General features: G+C 38.0%; 1 protein-coding gene across 37 annotated transcripts in view; it reads right to left on the reverse strand.

Annotated features, from left to right (window-relative positions):
- Positions 1-23,669, reverse strand: part of ADGRL2 (adhesion G protein-coupled receptor L2) — a 469,695-nt gene that overhangs the window by 52,946 nt on the left and 393,080 nt on the right. For 22 of the 37 annotated variants that reach the window (XM_043553100.1, XM_043553124.1, XM_043553106.1 and 19 more), the window contains 4 exons: positions 16,617-16,726; positions 11,652-11,666; positions 9,985-10,785; positions 110-406 (listed from right to left, as the gene is read on the reverse strand). In XM_043553100.1, the coding sequence (XP_043409035.1) occupies positions 110-406; positions 9,985-10,785; positions 11,652-11,666; positions 16,617-16,726 (1,223 nt within the window). The remainder of the gene's footprint in view (positions 1-109; positions 407-9,984; positions 10,786-11,651; positions 11,667-16,616; positions 16,727-23,669) is intronic. The other 15 variants (XM_043553104.1, XM_043553115.1, XM_043553114.1 and 12 more) reach the window with 1 other exon arrangement.

Genomic DNA, 23,669 nt, shown 5'->3' on the forward strand with positions numbered 1-23,669 from the left:
TAACAAAAATCATTAGAGTTTGAGATTACCCAAAACAAAAAATGCCATAAGAGTTGTCCATTCTTTTTGAAACATTTACTTGAGATCAAGATTTTTTTTAAGGCAATACCTCGAGTTCCTTTGGGACAAGGACGTTCAACCATCATTCCTCTTTGCGTCTGAGGCCAGCTAATCCCCCTGGCCTCATCAGGTTCACAGAATCTCTCTGGCAAAGGGAAAAAACTTGTCACAGGAGGAATTTTCGTTGTGGAAACCGCTGGTGGTGGCTTGGGCCCTCTGCTTCCTTCCTTTGTGCCTCCAGCTAATGTTGTGCTTATGGGGCCTTTCTGTGAAGTCGTGCTTATGGTTGACACAGTGGTTTTGTATAGCTCTGCTGAAGAAGTTATTGTCACTGCGGTAGTAGGCACTGTAGGGAGAAAATAAAGAGTAACAATAAAAATAATTGTTCTTCAAAATAGTGAAGAAAGGTAACAAAAGGTTATGTGATTTTACATGATTCTCTGGTGTCTTTTTTTCTTTATTTCAGTATCAATCTTTTGTGCTCTCTACAGTCACTGTTAAGCATATAATTCTGAATGTCTATTTTTTTTTAATTCTCTCAGTCTCAGATTAACATTGGTTCAGTACATTTTGTTTACACCTTTTCTCTGATACAAATTGATAGTTACATTTCTAAAGGCCGAGAGGCACTAGTAACGAATTATCAGTACATGACAAATACACATAAAACAATTAAACACGTTCTAATGACCTTAAAAAAGAGCAGTCTGATAGAATAATTTAAATCAACGTGCTGTAAACAATCAAGCTCAGTGTAACAACAAAAAATTGTGGGCTGTAAATAACTAGGGCATTTAAAAATCTAAAAAACCATCAAGTCACACACTGTACACCTTGCAGGAAAATAATTACTGTAACATCTTCCCACCCGGCATCATTCTTGCTTGATTAGATCCCAACAGAAGAAAAGCCTAGCATGTATGTGTTGTCTTAGTTTTTGATCATCTTGGGTTTTAACTTTTTTATATATATATAAAGCGGATATGAAGAAACAAGTAATTCAGGCCTGTGGCAAGTACATGGCTTAATCTTCTGTGTCAAGACAACACTGGGTTGGGCCAAATAATTTCTGATTTGAGACCTACAATGGATTGATTCTGCTGACCCACACAGGGAATGTACTAACAAATAAGCCTTGTGCTGATGAAGTACAGAACAGATCTGTTTGGAGTCCTATTAAGCTACAGAAGTATAATATTGGTATCTGTGAATATTATGCTCACCACCATAATTTGTTCATCTGATAGCAATAAGAGCCAGTGGAAGCATGCAGCTGCATCATTTGTTATTTCTGCATCTCCACAGCTATGCATGATGCTTTACAGACAAAGCAAAGACAAGTGCCTGCCCTGAAGAATTTACAAATGAAGGACAGGTATTTACTTCACCTCTTATCAGACATACTGGAAACAAGTGGCTCTGACATTTTTCCGTTTTTGGGGTTGTTGGGTTTCGGTTTTTTTCTGTTACTTCTCATAGGCTAACCCTAATTATACAAAAGGAATTTTCATCTCATGTCCTTGGGCTATGACTTATCAAAAATATACATACTTGAAATTAAATTAAACCACAAGTGCAAACAAGAAAAGAAGTACCCAAGCTGTCTTTCAGAATTTTTCAAAAAAATGTTTTGTTAAGAGTCTCAAATGTTGTTTACATATTTCACGTTACACAATCTTTTTTTATTAAAATCTTTTTTCACACTATTCACTTATAACAATTCTTCCTGGATAAATGTTTTATAGACACTAACAACTGACCACGCTAAAGTAAAAATTTACACTGCAATTTTTTATTTGTTTTCAGTTTCAAGTTCTTAAAGAGCAAACTAAATTTCCTGCAAAAACAATATATGCAAAGATATTCGTTCTCACATTATTCTCCATCTCAATCAGAAACTTCTTAAATTTGCATCTTATTTTCAGTCTAATTTATTTACTGTTTGAGTACTGCCTGTGTAATCCTGCTGAACTTCTTGCCTACCCAGCTGCAGCAAAAACCTATTCAAACCTGTCTATCTTTTTTTTGTAAGTATTTGCATGACATCTTGTGAAACCTCTGTAATTTTCTTTTGATTACAATGCAGCCAGGCTTTCAGTGCTTTCTCAATTAACATTTGTCAAAAGCATCACAATCACTTGAAGAAGTGTCAAGTAACTGCTGCTGAATCAGGTGCTGAGGGTGGGGCGGGGAGAATAGAGCAGGGGAGAACAGATTATAACTATTATCCTATATATCCCATGACACACAGTGCTAATTAGTACATATTTAATCACTGAACTCTGTATTAACAATATTGCAATTAGTACTGTTATTAGACCTTTACTTTTGGTTTTGGGACAAGAATAGTCTAAATACTATAGGAACGAGCTAAATATCCGTAAAAGGACTCATGACAAATATTTGAAATTCAATAGTGAGATGACTATTTTAAGAACACAATTTCATACTGCAACTCTGAGTGCAGCTGATCTGCTGCAGACTATTTTCAATGCTACCCATTAAAATAAATTATACAGGACATCTACTTTGGTTTTAAAGATGATCTGCAAATACTGCTAATAAGAAAGACATTTCAAAATTATTTATAATCCCTAATTAGTAAAATCACAAAAATAAAATTTTAAAAAGCTATCTGCAAAATACTCTTCTCAAGACCGGAGTGGAATTCCATATCTGAAAAAGCACACTACAATAATCCAAATGGAGTTGGAAGTGCAGGGAAGGAGAAGCACCTTCAGTGGAAAATGTTAAAAGAATGACACACAATTCATGAAATCACTTTTGAAAAACATCTAGCATTTAAAAGGCAGGTCATTTTGTTTTTAAGGAACTATCGGAGGATATACTCTACAACTAATCTAAGATTTCTGTTTACTCTAGGCGCAAAACTGGAGTTTATTCTTTTTCATTGCAATTTAATTCGAATCATGGCTGTTAGGTAATGTCTGTACTACACTAGGAAGGAGCGAACATGCAAGCCTCATATACCATCAACCAGAACTTTCATTTTGAGGAGGTGATGGCTGTCAAGTAACTGCTTACACTCCAGGACTGCATCTCAGAGTCAGGTAGAAAATCACCCTCTTGTGCCCAGGAGCGGGGATGGGACTGTAGAGGGTTAAGGAATGTTTAATTTGCCTCACACATCAAAACTAAAGGAGTTATGAAATCTCGTTTTGTGTGGTCTTAACTTTTAGACTGGGCTACAATACTTGTGGCAATGGGAGGAGGAAACCTTCCTTTTAAAAAAAATAATAATAATTTGTGAGAATGTGTTCAACTGAAACTGGACTGCACAAACAAACAAAAAGAGGTAATCATAATTATTGTGTAGAAGGTAAATTAGCGTAGATTTGTATCATCCTTTTTCCTAGACCAAATTTAAATTAATACTCGACTAGCCAAATAGGGTTGCCAACTTTCTAATTGCACAAACCTGAACACCCTCCCCTGCCCCCTCCTCTGAGGCCACGCCTCTTCTCTGAGGCCTTGCCCCTGCTAACTCCATCCCCTGCCTCCCTCCATCGCTCACTCTCCCCCACCCTCACTCACTTTCACCAGGCTGGGGCAGGGGCTGGGGAGTGGGGGACTGAGGGCTCTGGATGGGGGTGCGGGCTCCGGGATGGGGCCAGAAATTAGGAGTTCATAGTGTGGGAGGGGGTCCAGGCTGGGGCAGGGAGTTCAGGTGTGGGAGGGGGTGAGGGCTCTGTGGTGAGGCTGGGGATGAGAGGTTTGGGGTGCAGGAGCAGGCTCTGGGTGGAGACCGAGGGCTTTGGAGGGGGCTCAAGGCTGGGGTATTGGAGGAGGTTTGGGGTGCGGGCTCTGGGAGGGAGTCTGAGTGCGGGAGGGGGCTCACGGATGTGGGCACCAGCCGGGCGGCACTTACCTCGGTTGGCTCCCGGAAGCGACCAGCATGTCCCTCCGGCTCCTAGGCTCAAGGTCACAGTTCCCTGTGCCTAGGAGCGGGACATCCCGGCTGCTTCTGGGAGCCGTGCGAAGCCAAGGCAGGTAGCGAGCCTGCTTTAGCCTCGCTGTGCCACCAACCAGATTTTTAGCGGCCTATTAAAATCTCCCGGATTGCTTTCAATAGTCACCGGGAGATCGAGGCCAATTCTGGTAAACTCCCAGCCAATCCGGGAGGGTTGGAAACCCTCTACCCAAATGGATTACTCCTTCCACCACTGAAAATATAGGAACCACTGGGGTGAAATACAGCAACTATTTAACAGTGTGCTATGTAACAGAATAGCCTAACAATTTAAGACAGGGAGTAAATAATTATTTTCCCCCCAATGGAAAGGAAAGGGGAACTTAGACAGTAAAGGCCAGAATACTAAAGGTATTTAGTAACTGCTTTTCAAAATCCCACTAGGCATCTAAGTGACTAACTCTCACTGAAATACCTGACTCCCATTGACTTCAATGGAAGTTGGGGCCTAGGCACTTTTAAAAATTCTACAATGTTCCTATCTGCATCTTTAGGTGCCTAAATACCTTTAAAAATCTGGCCTTAAATCCCAATGACTTTCAATGAGACGTAGCCACCTACATGCCTAAATCGATTCTGAAAATGAGACTTAGGGCTTGTCTACACTTAAAACGCTGCCCCATTGCAGCTGCACTGCAGTAACGCTTCAGTGAAGCCACTACCTGTGCCAACAGGAGGGCTTGACCCAATGGCATAGGTATTGTACCTCCCCGAGAGGCGGTAGCAAGGTCTACAGGAGAATTCTCCTATAGACATAGCACTGTCTACACTATGGGTTAGGCTGGTTTAACTGCATCTCTCAGAGGTCTAGATTTTTCATATCCTTGAGCAACATAGTTATACAGATTTTATTTCCAAGTATAGACCAGGCCTGAGGCTTCTAAGTCACTTAAGCACTTTTGAAAATTACCCTAATAAAGTAACAAGAGACACATTGGCACTTGGCTAGGTCACTGAGTTAACACTTCCTGTTCTCACAAACAGTGCCGTGGGATTTGAAATAGCCCACAAGTAGCAAGGGCCTTTATTTTACATCTCTTCTGAAAGATGGCCCCCTAGCACAGACCTGGGGTATTGTTTCAGTAGTGACTCAGGGAAATCACCAGCACTTGCTGCAGCACCTAGGTATTAAGAAGTTGCGCAGCCAGCTATTAACTCAGCCAATCCTGCTTAGTTGAGAACACAAAGTTAGCATAGCCACGTTCTTAATTGATATCTGCACATGATAATAAAGGTTTCAGTAAACTGGCAAAATTGCTTCTGTTGAAAACTGGGTTAATTGGCTCCCAGTATCTCATCTCTTTCACCATGACCACTCCTCAATCAATCAGCAGCATGAGATAATGGCGGAGATCTGATTTTCTTTAGCAGTTTGCTGCCTGACTCCATTGAAGATTCTTGGGGTGATAAAGAGTTATTTGCACCAACTTCCCATTATTTTAAGGCTTGGGTAATGGCACTATAAGGGCTTGTGCTCTACACAGACCCACAGCTGCTATATTTTCCTGCAGTGATCTGATAAAATGTAATGATAGTTAACATGCTGCAAATAAGGAGAATGAACTCCAGTTTGAACTGTTTTGCACGGTTAGCGCAAATTGGAATGAACATAGATTAAATCTTCCCCTAATTCACTGAGAAAAGGATCTGCCTTCTCTTTGATGCCAAAGAAGCATTACAGAGTAACAACATATCCATTTTTGAAAATACCCCCTGCTCCTCCTAATTCTTTCAATTTAGAAAGTATTTTATTCCTGAATTTCTTCTGCCTTCTTGCATTCTTTGGGTGTCTGTGATATGTGTAGCAGAAAAAATACAGTATCCTCACCCACAGGGCTTGCCAGGCAACTAAAGAAGAATCTGGTGTGGTGCACACACTTGTTTTGAGTTGTATCTGTTTGTTATTTTAAGTCAAAATATATTTTATTACTAATTTAGGAATACAACTTTTTAAAAACTTTTCTTTTCACTTAACCCAAGAAACCACATTCCTGCTCAGTTTTTATGTGGTTTCCATCATACAAAGTATCAAAGTGCTGTGGAGAGAGTGTTAGCATAGAGAACACTTTACAGAACTATGTACAGTAATTCCCATAAGTGCAGAGAGGGGAAAAACAACATACAAAGGATGAAGTCAAGGGAATGAGCTGTGAAGGAGAGAAAAGGCCAATGTGATATGGGTCTGTTTCTTGGTGCAAGAGAGTACTTTGGTCACAACATTCTGAATTCCCTGAAGGATTGAGGAATATTGTAAAAATAGGCAATTGCAAAAGCAGAGATTGTGATTACGGCATGGATAAGGGTTTCAGCAAAGGCAGGGTCAAAGTAAGATCAAATACTGGCAATATTCTAGAGATTGCAATAGGCAGAATTAAACATAAGGGAGACATCTGAAGAAGGAAAACACAGGTCTGAGGTCAAGAATGAGTCCAAGATTTTTGGTCTTGGGAGTAATGCGAATGTCTGACTTCAGGAGTGAGAGTCAGATATGACAAAGAAGTCTTTTTACCCAGGAGGACTTCAGTCTTTGAAACACTCAGCATTTGGAAGTTATGGTGTAGCCAAGGACTGACAGAGTCAAGACAGCAGACAGACAGGTGACAGAGGGATCAGAGAGAGTCATTATTGCTCCCATTCGAAAGAGAAGTGACACAGATTGCTAAATTTTCCATAAGGGCTCCAAATTAACCATTCCAACAGAAGAAGTCAACGCCAGGATGTCTGCTTTTGCAGCACTAACTCTAGGACATCATTAAATGGTTGATACTAGGGTATTTTAGGACAAGGCAGCAAAAAACCAAGGTGCTATGGTTAAAAGATGTAGAAACAACACCCAACCTTATGAACAGACAGTTAAGAACATAAGAATGGCCATACTCAGTCAGACCAATAGTCCATCTAGCCCAGTATCCTGTCTTCTGACAGTGGCCAATGCCAGATGCTTCAGAGGGAATGGAATGAACAGAACGGGGCAATTATCAATTGATCCATCCCAATATCCAGTCCCAGCTTCTGGCAGTCTGAGGCTTAGGGGCACGCAGAGAGCATGGGGTTGGGTCCCTGACTATCTTGGCTAAAAATCACTGGTGGACCTATCCTCCCTGAACTTACCTAATTCTTTTGGCCATCACAACACCCTCTGGGAATGAGCTCCACATATAAAGTGTGCATTGACAGTTGTTATAAATGATCTTGTGCAAGTACTAAAAAACAAAAAATCCCTCTAGTCAACCTAATAATTTCAAAATTTGATCTCCAGTCTTCAGCCTACCAATAAGTAGCTTACACATGCAGACATCAAAATCACATTGTAATAAGAAAACTGATGGTCAATTTATACAGTTTAAATGAATATTATGCTGACACTGAAGTGATCTGAGCATTTTATACAAAAAAATATTAGTTTTAAGGGTTTCTTCCTAATCCCTCTATGACTTATTATTTGTTTATTTAAAGGGCATTCATATTAGGCAGCTTCTGTCCCTCTTCAATGTGCTGTTTCTTTTACTATGGGGAGCTGGCTTAGGGTATGTTTACACTGAAGCTCAGAGTGTGCTTCCCAGCACAGATAGACTGACTCGTGCTAGTTCTGCTCGAGCTAGCTAAAAATACATACTGTAGTCAGGGGTTGCCTGACCAGCAGCTCGGGTTAGCTGCGTACAAAACTGCTCTGACCCCCTGGGTACACACACAGGTGGCTAGACTGAGCCGCTGCCCAGGCTATCCCTGCCTACACTGCTATTTTTAGCCTATTCGCTAGCACAAATCCATCTACCCAATCTGGGAAGAATAATCTCAGCTGCAGTATAGACATACCTTTAGACTGAAGGAGATTTATGGTAAAATTTATTTTTAGTTCTTATATATATGTGTGTGTATGTGATCATATATATTAGGGATGTCAATTAATCGCAGTTAACTCACGCGTTTAACTAAAAAAATTAATCCCAATTAAAAAAATCAATCACAATTAATCGCAGTTTTAATCACACTGTTAAACAATAGAATACCAATTGAAATGTATTAAATGTATTTTGGATGTTTTTCTATATTTTCAAATATATCAATTTCAATTACAACACAAAATACAAAGTGTATACTGATCACTTTGTATTATTTTTATTACAAATATTTGCACTGTAAAAATGATAAACAAAAGAAATAGTATTTTTCTCTTCACCTCAGACAAGTACTGTAGAGCCATCTCTTTATCATGAAAGTGCAACTTACAAATGTAGATTTTTTTTGTTACATAACTGCACTCAAACACATAACAATGTAAAACTTTAGAGCCAACAAGTCCACTCAGTCCCACTTCTTCATCCAATCGCTAAGAGAAACAAGTACATAGATCTATTTGTGTGTCTGTAGTAAAATAAAATTAAAAATCAATATACACTCACTGTCTTCCACTGAGCTGAAAACTGTAACAGTATAATTACACACAGACTCTCAAACCAACCCCAACATTTTCTAAAGATACCTTCATGGATGAACAGTGAAAACTCTGTGGCTAACACTCTATTCTGTATAAGGAAGGGAAGAGTAGTATTAGCAGAAAGCTCAAAAAGCTTTTTACTCCCTTTCAAACTCTTGCTTCACTCACCTGCTGTTTGACTAGAGCTCCAACAGTGAAACAAACACTAGGGCAGTTGCCCCAGTCCCATAAAATCCTTAGAACCAGCATCTGCTTTCCAATTGACCCCATCATCATCAAACATTTCTCAGCATCCAGTTACAACATAAAACAACATTCCAAAAACAATCTAAGGTGGTTGGTCTACATACAGTTTTTGTACCAGTATAATTACAGGTATGTTAGTTAGGGGGTGGGATTTTTTTCATCAAAATAGTTATACCTGTACAACAGTTAGTATGGACGGAGTAATACCAGTAAGAAGGTACCTTATACCAGTATAGCTTGTTCTCCTTCCTGTACTAGGAATAGCTATACCGGTAAAAAGGACTTTTTACCAATATAACTGTATTCACAATAGTGGGGGTGGTACCACTTTGACTATACCATATAGCTGAAGTGGTACAACTTTTGTGCATAGTAGACAAGACCTTACTATAAGACTTTCTGAAGTGGAAAAAAAAGTTACTAAATGTACACATTAATGACATGAGAAGTGAAACATTTGCCTTCAAAGATAAAGAAGCTTGTCAAAATTTTTCTCTCTCCCTGTATCCCCCTTCCCAAAATGTTCCACAGAGTAGTTCTTCATGAATTTACTCTACCTCTTGGTGTTAACTTGTGGTTCATAGTTGTTGAAGTAATTTTTTTTTAGATCTGTGTCCCAAAAGGCCCCCCCCCCTTTTTTAAGAGAGCTGATGCAGATAGTTGTGCTCATTTCAGATTGACTGCAATTATTACAGACTTACCTGGAAGACTAATGTGTAATTCCACAATGTTATAATGTGCTAGAAAGATGTAGGATAATCTTGTCTAAGCAGATACTGGAGACGGTGCAAGAAGGATGGAAAAACTTTAGAACATTTATACCTGGCATTACACATTAACCCCTTCAGTCCCCTCAAAACCTCCTAGCACACATCTCTTTCACCTGCTGGTGCCAAGACGTTAAAAGGTCTGTAGATACATTTTAATCAATTTAAAAGTCAGGAAGCAGAGCACAAAAGCTAACAGGTTTCTGGCTCAAAATGAATGAAATTAGTCTTATTTCAACAGATCTCCTCTAGTACAGGTGACACAAACACAAGCATTTATTCCTAACAAAATAACTATCCGGTGTTTTAGAACTATAAAATAGGCACTTCAATGTGTGTCATACCAACATAAAGTAACACTGCCATCGGTACTAGTACCTAAGAAATCCTCCTTGCCCTTCAGCCAAAATCAAGGTCTATAAACAAAAATGTCCAAATATATGTTATATCAATGGATTGCAGAAGTAAAAGCAAATGCTTACCTTGGGCAGGGTCAGGTGGGCCAAACTCTAGAGAGTATCGTAGAATGAAGTTGTTGTTCCACACATACAGGTGGTTATCTCTTGGGTTATAATCCACTGCTGCAATGTACTGGTACTGGTTGGGGAAGGGAACTTCTACATTTTCTCCTCTGCTTAACCTGGTGTTGTAAATGTAATCAATTGCATTCTTGCCAGTTTCACTTTCGTTGTCTTGATACACTGATCGGACTACATAGAGGACTCCACATATCATAAAAGCATTGGATGCTGCCCGTTTGTCATATGTGGTTTCCCATGTTGCTTCAAAGCGAAGAGTGTATGGATTCAACTGGCTAATAACTATCATTCCGTTGTTTTGTTCCGTAGCATAAATTACCCATAAGCCATTTTCATCAACTGCTAAATCAATATCAGTCTTTCCTCCCCATCTGTATGGAGAAGTGTCATGGTAGTTAGCATAATTGATAATGGCCTCTCCACTCTTAATTCTAGTCCTCAAATCAAACTTTACAATGTTCCTGGTTCTTTCTTTGTTAAAAAATACAGCACCATCATACACCACAAATCCAGTGCCGTCCACTCGATTTGGAAGTTTGTAAGTTGTCTGCTGGCGTCCATTTTGGAAGTCCTCTAAAGAAGCATATTCTATCAAAGTATCAGTGCGATATGGAGTCCATGGCATGAAGTATATTTTATCTGCAGCCTGGAGAGGATCTTTGCACCAAGCACCTGCCTTTTGTTCAGCTTCATATAAAGACGGTGAGTCCACAATTGCTTTCAACGTCCCCGGGCAAACAAAAACTAACAGTCACAGAAAGAAGTAAGACAAGAATTATGTCAAATTAAAACATTCATGCACCTAAAAAGACTAGGTAAGTCATAATGACTGAGTCAGGAAGAAAAGAGTCATTTAATTTTATAATAATTACAATTATCACTCTTTATCATCCACTTTTCTTAAAGTTACCATGTTCTTATTGTACCAGTATGTAAAGTGGATGGGAACTGTTTTCACTAGTACAGACCAAGGCTCAATCGCACACATGTACATCTAAAAATGTAGAGCTAATCTTGCATTTTAATCTTAGACTTTAGTGAATACAGCATTTAGGCTCCAGAGCTTTTAACTGGTGTGTAGTACTGCGGTAGGTCATTTCAGTAAAAAAATCACATCAAATTGTTGAGAACTTTAAGAAGTGGTGAGGCTGAAAAAGGAGGTGCCTCGATTAAAAATAAAGAAACAAAACAAATCGTCAGGTATATAGAGAAAGCAATTAGGAGCAGAGAAAACAAAACACAACCAAAGCAATGAATGAAACAGACCAGGAAACCCTGTAACCAAGGCATGCTATGGAGAGGGTTCTGGAAGCCAGGCAAGATGACATTTGATTAACAGGAAAGTACCCAAGGATGAGAGAAAGAGAGGGAAAGAGAGAAAGCACGGGACTCTCCCCTCCAGCCCCAAGTTTTTCAGACACTATATCCCACCACCTACTTTAAGCAACCAAGTCTCTTTACTGCAAACAGTCGACTTCTTTATGAGGTGTACTTATGAGATCCTGCTGATTATCATAATATCAGAGTGTTGTGGGTAGGGAAAGGGAGGAGGTTAACATCCATAAGGCACATAACAAGGAGCTGGGGTTTGGACTGTATACGTTATTTACCTTTTTGCTCCACTTCTATTTTAAGCATCGGAAGAAAAATAAAAAAGTGCAAGGAAAAAAGAAAGAAGATTAACATAAATTGACTATTAATCTAAGATTAAATTAGTAACAGACGCTAAATATAGGGAGAATAAGAACTGCACTATACTGGATAAAGAGAAATAGACAACAGGAAAACCTAGCAGGAGAAAGATTCTAAAGTTACATAAGTGAACATGGATCAATCATTTTAGTCGTTTAAGGAGGCAACACCAATATGTTGGCATGTAGTTTCACTTAGTGAACCTGAATAAATAATGAATTACTTCACTAATGCATGATATACGTACCCTTCCCAAACGCAATGTATATTCCTATCAAGTTGGTTTTTTTAAATGAAATATTAATATATATTATACACAGGTAGGGGTATGTGTGAGCGCATGTGTGGGCGCGTGCTTATAATCCCCCTGCTCAGTGTTCTGTTTTCCTTTCTTGTAAGTGAAGTGGTTCATTGCCTTTAGTTTTCCTTGGGGTTTCCCCCTCCCCCTTGAATGTTAACTTTGAGAATACTGTAACTTCTCAGTCTAGAACTGCAAAATCAGAGTAAAAGGAACAAGCGAAAATATCTAGAAGAAAGAAGCAAAAGCACAGTAAGCAAGAAGAAAGGAGAAGAAAAAAATTAACATTTAGCTCATTCAGGCATTCTTCAGCATCATCGACTAAGCCCGAATCAGCAAGCTATATGTAAAGACAATCATGGCAAGCATTGAAAACAAATACCATCTCCACCACCACACACACCATTAAAGGAAAAAGAAAAGGTACCTGTGGCACCTTAGAAACTAACACATTTATTTGAGCATAAGCTTTCGTGAGCTATAGTCTCTAAGGTGCCACAAGTACTCCTTTTCTTTTTGCAAATACAGACTAACACGGCTGCTACTCTGAAACCTGTCATGAAAGGAAAGTGCTTCATAAAACAAACCTGATTAGCAGAATTGTTACATTACTGAAGCAATTCTTTCCCAAAGACATTTAAAGGAATAGATTATGTAGTTACATGAAGGGTGTTACAACCAAAGTCCCAATAACTACTAGCCATAAAAACCAGTTCACTCTGTCAGTGGGAATTTTGAAGTACGTTCCTTCAGTTTCAATAAATGACCTGGACAATGCCAGTTGTACAACTCCTTTATAACAGTATCTGTTGATACCAAAGAAGCGTATGAAAACTACCTGTACAGCTATTACATCATTAGTATTATGGTATTATCTAGGAAATGTATTTCTTTCTTCCACAGAAGATTGTGGATTTTTGGTTTCATTTAACTACATTACCTGTGCTATTGTGTGAGAACAGCACTGACCAAACCGATCTAATATTTCTTCAGGGAACAATTTAGAAACCTTTTTTTGGTTACCGTTTTTGAAATGAATGGTATTTTTCCTAGCCTTGCTCATTTATACATCTTCAGATAACATACTTATTTTCCTGCTATTTGTGGTTATGGACTTACAAAAGTAAACAGAATTTTTAGGTTGCCACAATTCTGATAGTGACTTTCAGATGATTCCATCTGTGAACTATGATGCATGAGCTTATTTCTCAGCAAAGAGCAATATGGTACCTGCTTAGAATCAGTAATAGTAGGGCAGTTGTGAAAAGACACGGATAACAAAAATCATTAATGGCATGTCTGCTCTGAGTACATTTGTGTACAGCTGTACGCTTTTCAGGGACAGATGGGCTTACTGAAGTAAACAAATGCTTCAAAGTCCAATCAATAGAGAGAGCGAATAAGACACTTTTAAAATGTTTTCCATTGAATTCCTGAGTCCAAATAAGACTTAAAATAAAATTTCATGCATAGATGTAGAAAGTAGTGCTTCTGATGTGCTTATTAATCCTACAAGGGCTGACTTCTGTTATTCAATCAAAGTATCAACATATATTGTTCAGCATAATTGAGAGAAATATCAAGTAGGGCACTCTCAATTTCTCTGTAATTCAATCAATAACATTCTAATTTTAGGACAAAGCAATGCATATCAGATTTGTTTAGAATTCCATTTTTAATGGAGATTCACCCGAGCATCCCAAAAGATCATTTTTATTGAAGAGGATTAGAAAAATATCAGCAACAGATATGAATTTTGAGAGGCAAACAAAAGAAGCTTCTCATAAAGGATTTCGTTATGAGGACCATGAACATAGAACCCAGGGAGCTCTAGCAATACGCATGGTCAGCAAGGTAGCTATGTATTTATGGAGACCAGCAAGACGTGGAAAAGCTAGTATGCTACACACTATCCAAGGGTGAGACATTAAATTCAATGTGTGAGAGAGCTATATCTTTTACCACAAAATCTCACACTATCAACCATGTTTACTCTCTCATGGACAGAATGGAAGTGACCATGAGATTTCATAGGTTTTTTTTAAAAACAAAATCTTGTGATAATTAAAGATTTGGGGGTGAAGGGATAGGAAAAAGAGACAAGTTCAGAAAAATAAGAACAGGAACAAGAACTTTTTTGTTTTTAGGTTTGAAAATGTAGGGATCAGTAATCTCTTCCCTCACCTAGACCTCCAAAAGGCCTAGACGACCTTTTTGAAATCCTTCCTAAGGGATCTAACATGAGTCGAACTCTTACGTTGGGCCAACTGAAATTTGCAAACCTTGGGATTTCAGGTATTCTACATGCCAGCACTGTGTTTTTATGTGCCACAAAGGGCTCAGAGCACTGAAGATTCAAATAGAGCAGTCACACCCAGCCCAGTAGGGAGAGAACACTAGAACTGATAAATGCATTTTTGTTGGGCAGCAGAGGGAAGTAGTTTTGAAAATATAGGGATAGATGTCGGGAAGTAGTCAGAGGGAAGAGAAAAAATGGGAAGGGATAGTGAAACATCACAAGGTTAGGGTAAGCCTTTGAATGGTAAAGCTTATCCGGACTGATTCATCAAATCTTCTGGGGGTTGCCAATAGGATAATTCCTGTGACAATGTTGTAACTACTCCTGGTGGTCACCACTGTGCAAGCTGCAGTTACAACTTCCTAATCTTCACTTTGGGGGGGGGGGAATATCTATCTATCTATCCATCTATCTCCAGAGTCCAGGATAATTAATAATAACAGAATAATTCACAAGGGGCGTCAATAGAATTAAACAAAGCAAACATTTTAAGGAATAGAACGGCTACAAGTTAGAGTTCAGCGTAGGCTGCGTTGTGGCACTATACTTCTGATAACTGAAAAAGAAAAGTCCCTGTAGATAGGAATACCCAATCAGTAGAATATATCCACACATGTCTCCCTAAAACAGCATAGAAAATTGTTTTAAAGTTTGATAATATTTGCATAATACTTTTCTCTCTAGATTGGCCTACTGGAACTGGCTCCACGGAAAAAATAACCTTTTGGCATTTGATTGACCTCATGCTTTGGAATAAGATGCACTGCCCTTTTTCTAGGAATTTGGGAACAGAAATTGTGCTGAAGTAAAAATGACTTTAATTAAACAAAATAATATTGGTTAGATTGGGACAAAACGTAACTCCTCAAAAGTGGGACAAGAAGAAAGGTTACAACGAGTCACCAATATTACACATGGGAGGAAAGGTACCGATGAGCAGTGTATAAAGTAGGCGTCCAACCTACAAAGGGTATAGAAAAAGATCATAAAGCATCCATATCACAACGCCACAAAAATACACAGCAGGGATGAAATCAAGAGGTGATCTGTGTTTGGCCTTTAACGGATGCTGAATAAAGCTAATGTAGTGAAGCAATATAGAGCACTGTTTTGATTTAAGAAGTTTGCATTTCAAAACAATGTGCAAAAACCAATATGGACAGTTTTGGCATGGCTTTACTTATGCCAGATCTCATTCCCTTGTGTTTCTGATGTGTATTTTCTGCTACTTGACAGTGTTTTGCATCTGAAACAAGTTTTGTTTCTTGTCCAAATGAAAGTTTTGGTTTTGGTTTGAGATCAAGAACATTAACCTTAAAAACTGTTAGAATTTATGAAACAATCACTGTATTGCTAAACTTCACACTGCAAGCATGGCCATTTCTCTGCTGGATTAAAGGAAGAGGGAGAAGTCACTCCAAAGAGTGACCTTAAGAAGAAATGAAAACAGTTGAAAGTGTTGAATCAGCATAACTTTTAAAAACTGAAACACTCTTCAGTTAAAAAAAAACACAATTTTAATTATAAATGTAAATACTCCTGAATTCTGGCATTAGAAAGAACATTGTGCAAAACTGCTGTAGTGCCACGGACTACTGATTTTTCATTCTTGGTATTAAATTTTAAAATATTATTTTTGAAAGATTATTTCCAGTCACGAAACAAATTCTTTCATTTATGTTAAAGATGAATGTCTATTTATTCTTCCTATGTGTTACTAAGAGATATTTTTTCAATTTATTGATAAATTATTAATTTTGAATTCATGTGCACTTGTGAATGTGCAACTTAACCTGAAAGCACAAAGCTTTCTTGCAAAATTTAATAATAACTGAGACACTTGCCTCCGATACCTCTGTAGTGGGTTCTGTCATACACCCAAAGTAACCACACAGCAGGTAGCCTTTCAAGTTGATAATGATTAAAATTGAAGTCAATTCCTTCTTTAGAAAACTGTGAGCCAAACCAATTTGTCAGCAACTGGTATTGGGCAAAAGAACAAATTTCTATCTGGCCTACTGAATAGCTAATTCAAGTTTGTTTCTTGAAAAACAGTAGCCTTAAAAGCCAAACACTTAAGAACACAGACAGACACTTGGCCAGCATCACACTATGGCTTCCTTCCACACTTCGTGAAGCTAATTGGAGGCCCTAATCTGTAAGTGCTCTGCATGCATAATGGTTCTGTAGGCCACAGACATATGCTTCTTTTGCATGTAGTAGTGCTCCAGCATTAAGTGTGAAGGCTGGAGGAAGTGAACAAGAACCAAAAAAGTTTATACTTACTGTAAGGAACACATTCATACTGAACTTCAAGATATTTGTACGTTCCAGGACAAGGATCAGGAAACACATCTGACCCAGTAACTACTATACACTGTGTTCGGTTGTTGCACCTGTAAAGGGGACAAGAAGTAAGCTAATTAATTTAAAATGAGATTTTAGTTTGCAAGTTTATACCAAAACAGTGTAATGCAGAGCAGACTCCTTTCATACTTGGGAATCCAGTGAATAAGGAAACAGAAATAATTAATATTAGATCAGTCAACAGCCATAAATAAAGTGTCAAGATAATATTTCAGTTCAAGCTTCATACACTTAAATCTGGGAGTCAATGTTACTCCAAATATTAACTCCTCCCCTTTGACTGAGGTAACTACACCGCTGGCTCCATACTGATACTCAATAAAGCATGTAATAAATAAATATGGTACATTGTTTCAATGTGAGATGTTTGCAAATTAAAATAGCACCAATATGAATAGTTTTGACATGGCTTTGCTTATGCCAGAACCAATTCCTTTGCTCTTTAGACATGTACACGCTACTGAATGTTTCTGCATCTCAGACAAGCTTTGTTTTCTGTACCAAAAGAGAGCTGTGATTTTGGTTTGAGGGTTTACTACAGATCAAGAACATGAACTTTCAAACTCATAGAAGTTTAAGGAACAATTGATGTATTGCTAAACTTCCCAGTGAAAACATGGCCATTTCTCTGTTAGATTATAGGAAGTAGGAGAAGTCACTGCAAAGAATGACCGGATGAGGATATTTTAAAATAACAGTTAAAACTGCTGAATCATCAGAGAGTTGTTTAAACTGAAATTTAACAATTTCTCCAAATTAGGGCCTTCCTGTTCTCTTATGCCTTGTGTGAGGGACTGGGGAAGTCGAAAAAGGAATGTAGCCCAAACTATGATGAGGGACTGGTCAGGCCAAATTTGTGTCATTGACATGCAACCTGGCACACAGGATCACAGCTCCACTCCCTCAAATATGGCCTGGCCAGCCCGCCATCATCGTGACAGAGAGGCAGCTGGTCCAAACCTGTCAGCACTGTGACTCCGTGCACCAGACTGCAATGCCTGGAGTGGGGAGCTGAACCCAGCTAGAACTGCAAGAGCTCTGGATGAGTGCAAGGTGGGCATTCCTATCCTCCCATCAGCAGGACCCAACCCGATCCCCCAGCCTCCCACCCAACCTTTTGGCCCATTGTGGCGACCCAATTTTGGGTTGTGACCCAAGTAGTTGAGAAACCCTGGACTCAACTACTTCTATGCCAGTAGAGGTACTCCGCAGACATACAGATAGGCAGTATGGGAAGATTGCACTTTTGCTACCTGCTATTGGATATATGGAGACTTCAATCTCTAGGACGGACACTTTCTCTTAAAAAAAAAAAAAGTGCTGTCCTTATGATAAGTCATTAATATGTGATTCTTTTTACCCACCACTTCTTCAAGTATCTTTTGAAGAAGAGGAAGGGTTAAATGCTGGTATCTTGACCAACAGTTCTCCTCTCCATAAAATTATGTCTAAGTCTATAATGGCTGATCTGATCATTTATTTATTTAGATTTATACAAAAAAATAAAAAGGGTATCTATCGAAGGATCTAGGTGCCGCTGCCAAAAGTGACAGAAGCAAATAAAATTAAACAAACAGATTACCAAACTTACATAGTCACCACTCTAATTATTACTTCATCATTTTGAGATGCCATGAGAATTGAGTGTGTGATACACAGCCAAATTCTATTACACTAATAGAATCTGTGCAACAAAGTCTCTCTGTCTTGCTCTCTTCTCCTTCACCTGCCATCCTGTTGAGACAGAGAAACCCCTATTCTGAAAGCTGCTAGCTCACGGGGATTTCCAACCTCAAATAGATATGGAAACAAAGGTACTGCCAATTGGTAAAAATGTATTAGACACCATTAGAGAAGGAATGTCATTAATAATTAACTTGAAGTACATTCATTGTAACCGATGTCATCTTTTCTAACCAGTATATTGTCAGCTTGGTCCATCTATCCAAATCTATTTTAAAATTGTTCTAGCTATAGGCCAGTCATTAAATTTGTATAGTTTCCTGGAATGTGGGAGTACTTGAGTGTTCTGTGTCCACCTACATTTACAGTTCCCTTACATATTTTTCTGATGCTCATTTGTGAATTCTCTGATTTTTTATATATCCCAAAATCTTAATTTTTAAAAACACATTGGGACTTTATATTGGAAGGTCCCTTAAAAATTAACAGGCCTAGACAGTTTGAGTCTACACTACCAACTGATATGGATTTTCCACATCCCTGAGTGACATAGTTATACAGACCTAACCCCCAGTGCTGTGCTGACAGGAGGGATTCTTCCTTCAACATAGCTACCACCTCTCGAGGAGGTGAAGTACCTACGCCAATGGGAGAAGCTCTCCCATCAGCTTATGTAGCATCTTCACTCAGTGCCGCAGCTGCACCGCTGCAGCACTACAAGTGTAGACAAGCCCTCAGTGTAGCATCATCTGAGCACAGAGACTAATTTCTGCTAAACGCCACTTTTGTATGCAGTTTCCGCTTTTTTATCTTTGTTAAATACACCACGAGAACAAAGAGGGGAGATACTATGCATCCTTGTTACAGCTCCAAATCAATCCTCATTATCTGACAACAGCAACAAAATCATTACTGCAACTCAGAAATTTGGAGACAAAATTTTGTTCCACTCAAAACTTCCTATAAACGCACTCAACTCATTAAAGGACCTTCTGAAGTCTTAAAAACAAAATGCTGGAGTCATAAAAACAAAATGGACTCTTAAGAGTCTGATTCCTAGGCTGTATGACTCACCTGCAACTTCCACTGACTTCCTATAGAGATGGAGTTCACTTTTATTTTATTATTTCATTTTATTAACTTGTACAAGAATAAGTAAGATGTTATATCAGGAATTAAGGATGATGCTCTTCAATTATTTTCTAGTTTGCTGACAAAAGCATTTAAAAGAAAAACACTTTTAAAAGGCCCTGAATCCCACTCTTTCCTGAACATTTCAGGTTTTTTCCAGTGAACATTTTCAACATAAAAATGTATATAAAATATTAATAATTACCAAGAAAAAATAATTTTAGCCTCCAGAGACTGTCACGCTAAATAATTAAGACATAACAGTAACATTTAAGGCACCCACAATATTTACAAAGACTTATGATACAATGAATTTGTCACTTACAAGCAAATAAACCTGATTTGTGCAAGGCTTTATATAAATGCAGTGATAGCTGATTTGTAAAAACTAGTATATGAATTAAATCAGAAACCCTAGTTAAGCAGAGATTAACTGCAGTGCTGAAGGAATGACTACTTAGCCTGTTATGTTAAGAAAGGCAAGAATTTTCCAGGAGGAAATGTAAGTAGTACACTAGCCTGCTGGAATATAATGTTAAGGTGTAATTGTGTACTCTACCACTGCCTTTTCTCCATCCTTTTACTATGAATGAAAAGGTTAATTTTCATAATGAAGAGATGTCACTTATGGTAATCTGAAATCAAACACAGAGTTAAATTAACAGTTACAGAACAATGTTGAACTCTATTCACCTCAGGAGGATGATTGTACAAATGTAGGAATGGCCCCTTCACAGATCAGATGAAAATAAGAGAAAATGGTAAATGAAACAAGTGGCAGTATGGCTACAGCAAGTATTTTTACCCACCACAAATCTCTCCCTGTACTATATGTTACTTTCATGTGTTCAGCTTTAAAGACAGCTGTACTTTCCATGCTAATTTGTTTGCATTTAAACTCTAATCTTGACTTATACAATTCCCAACAAATTGCTTCTGCTCTTCTTTTGATTACCTTATGCTCATTATTATACTTTACCAAGTGCAAAGTATGGAGATGAGATTCCTCATGTAATGTATTGTGTGAGGTGTTTTAATCAATAGTCTTATTTTGCTGATTAAGCAGGGCTTCTGTTTTGGCAAGATAACATTAGTTTCTTCTGTCATGCTCCAAAAGCCATTGGGAATCTTCAGCAGATCATTAGATATGCTACAATAAAGCTTTCGTACATTCTCTTTTCTTCCTTAAATTACTTCTTCACTGTCCTATCATTCTCCGTCACTGTTGGCATTGCATTATTATTACAGTTCCCCTGAAACATGCACTAGAGCTATGTCTCCAGGCCATAGAATGCCATTTTCAATTGAGGCTTCTGCTTGAAAATATAAATTAAGAAAATTTCATTATCTCCTGCCAAGGGCCATTATTCACCACTGTTCTAAGGAAGATTAAAAATGCAAAATCTGCGGACTTGAACAAATACTCCAGCATTAAAATGAAAAGCTCAGTAGATCATGGCAGAACCGGAAAACTGAAGTAGTACTGAAATTTGGAAAGTCATACGCTGGCATGACTCTAACATTAGATGGCTCACACAGCTTGAATAAGGGGGAGGTCATATTTAAATATAATCTATAAGGTTCCTTTTAGTGGTTTCTTACATAGATATAGGTAATAATTCCCATTTATCAACTTCTCTTTCCAAAGCTGTGTGTTTTGAGCATATAATCTAACAAGTATAATAATGTACCATAAAAAAACCAACGGCATGTCAAAGAGGACAAAAGCTCAAGTCAAAACTCTGAAGTTATCAGAATATTTTTATCCATTTATTCTTAATTCTGGATATTTTTTGTGAACACAACTTTTCATGAAGAAAATATGTAATACTGAGCAGTCATTATCAGTACACAGACGACACAAACATACAAAACAGTTAATTGATAAATAGATAAAAGAATAAAACTATTTTTATAATGTTTTAGAAACTGAAAATCAGATTTCTTTGTGCCTTACACTGATAACAAATTGATTACATACTTTATAGGGCTCTATCTTGCATGGTAATATGCTCCTGCATATTGCCTACAGCAGCCTGTTTGCATCCACTTGAGGGATGAAAGCAGACTGAGTTGTAGCACTAGCTGCTTCACATGCTGCTCCTGCTCATTTCCCCACCCCTTGTGCCTTAGGTAATGAAGAATGGATGGGATTGATGGATGTGTTATCTCCAAAGCAGAGATATATCCCACATGTTGCACTGCAACAACATCTTTTTAAATAGAAAAAATACTACAGACCCAGATTTCAGAGTAACAGCCGTGTTAGTCTGTATTCGCAAAAAGAAAAGGAGTACTTGTGGCACCTTAGAGACTAACCAAGCTTATGCTCAAACAAATTGGTTAGTCTCTAAGGTGCCACAAGTACTCCTTTTCTTTTTACAGACCCAGAGCCTACCTTTAGAGATACTCCTGATAGGCCTGCAATTGGATGTCCGATGCATTTGCATTTTCACATGCACAATGGCTGTGCTAACTCTCCCAATATTAATATGTAAATTACATGTATGTAACACCATGTTTTTGAAAAAATTCAAATTCAAATATAAGCATTAGCAGCAGTTTACATGGGAAGAGGCACGGACTAATACTTTGAGAATCTGACTTAAATCAGTAACTCCCAAATTCTAATTCCAGCTAGAATCTGACTCAAGTCAGCAACTCCCAAATTCTAATTCCAGCTCTCATGATGACTGCTTTTGTGTCTTCAACAGGTCACTTATTCACACTGCTTTAGTATTCTCAGGTGTAAAATGGGGATATCAATTTAAATGAGTCGTCAGGGATGTGGGGATAACAGAAATTAATTAAGGCCCTGATCCTGCAAAAACTTATGCACATGATTAATTTTACACACTAGAAGTAGTCCCATTGCAGTCAAGGCTCTATATGCAGTCACTGGGACGACTCTTGGTGAGTAAAGTTATGGGGGAAGATAAATCTTTTCAGGACTGCCTAACATCTCTGAAGATGTCAAGCACTATTTAAGTGCTAGTTTTTTCTAATTTAGCCTTACAAAGTTACATAGACAACACGTACATAAAGTAGCAAGAACATTATATTCTTAGGATACAAAGTTTTAAAAATACATAAACTTTACTACATACTATGACTAATACTTTACTATATGCTATATGATACCTAAACAGTTAGTAAACTGAGTTTATTCTAATCCCGAAGAGTAGGGAGAAATTATCAAGAAAGAAAGCCCTAAAGAACCAATATTAGCTTTGGCCGTTGAGCTCAGGTTTGAAGAGGTGAGCGGCAGTCATTGTTGGAACATCAATGTTGCTATAGAAATGGAAATAATACAACAGTGAACACATGCAGAGAGGGTGAACATCTCCCCCTGCCTGCAAAGCACAACCCTCTGACAGACTGATATGTGACTGCATACCTGGCTTTTTAAAAGTACAGTATGCCTCACTGGCAATTTTCTTACTACTGTGTATAGGACTCCTTCGTTTGCAAGATAGTAACCCCTAAGATTATTCCTTTAAAGGAAAATAGCACCCACTTTACTCAGCTCAAAGGGAAACCAGGAATCTACCTGCTTTGATGTTGGTTTTAACAATGAGGAGAAAAATGGGAGATGGATGTGCACATATGAGAACAGAATCTGGCCCTTAGTAATTTGCTTAAATGTTAGAGATCTTTCTGGCTCTTATTAAGGTAGTCCAGAAATTGGTTTGCAGACTCACATTGCTGGCCTCACAATTTACATCACGCCTTGGCCAGTCTGAATGAAAAACATTTTGAAAGAATACATTTTTTCAGTCCTTTTTTTTGTTTTTCAGACAGTTGATTATTATCCACAATTCTGACACTACTGGGTTGAGAAAAATATAATATTGATGATTTGTTGAGTCTTACTAATTACTAAGTCAACATAACATTAGGAAGCTAAATGCTGTGTAATTAATATGGCAAAAGGAGATGTTCCATAGTAACGTTCCCATTTGTCACATAAATATGAAGTCATAATTCATAAGTAATATCTGTTGCCTGTTACATTGTAATCTTGTAGGACTCTCAGGATTAAAACCTTTAAGATTTAACAATTGCTTTGAAGGATAAACATTCAAATTTGTTACAAGAAAAAGTGCATCTCCCACAATCTCCTTCATAGGATTATCTCCTCTGATTCAATATCGATAG

This window comes from Chelonia mydas, chromosome 8 (assembly GCF_015237465.2).
Source record: "Chelonia mydas isolate rCheMyd1 chromosome 8, rCheMyd1.pri.v2, whole genome shotgun sequence".
NCBI classification, from domain to species: Eukaryota; Metazoa; Chordata; order Testudines; family Cheloniidae; genus Chelonia; species Chelonia mydas.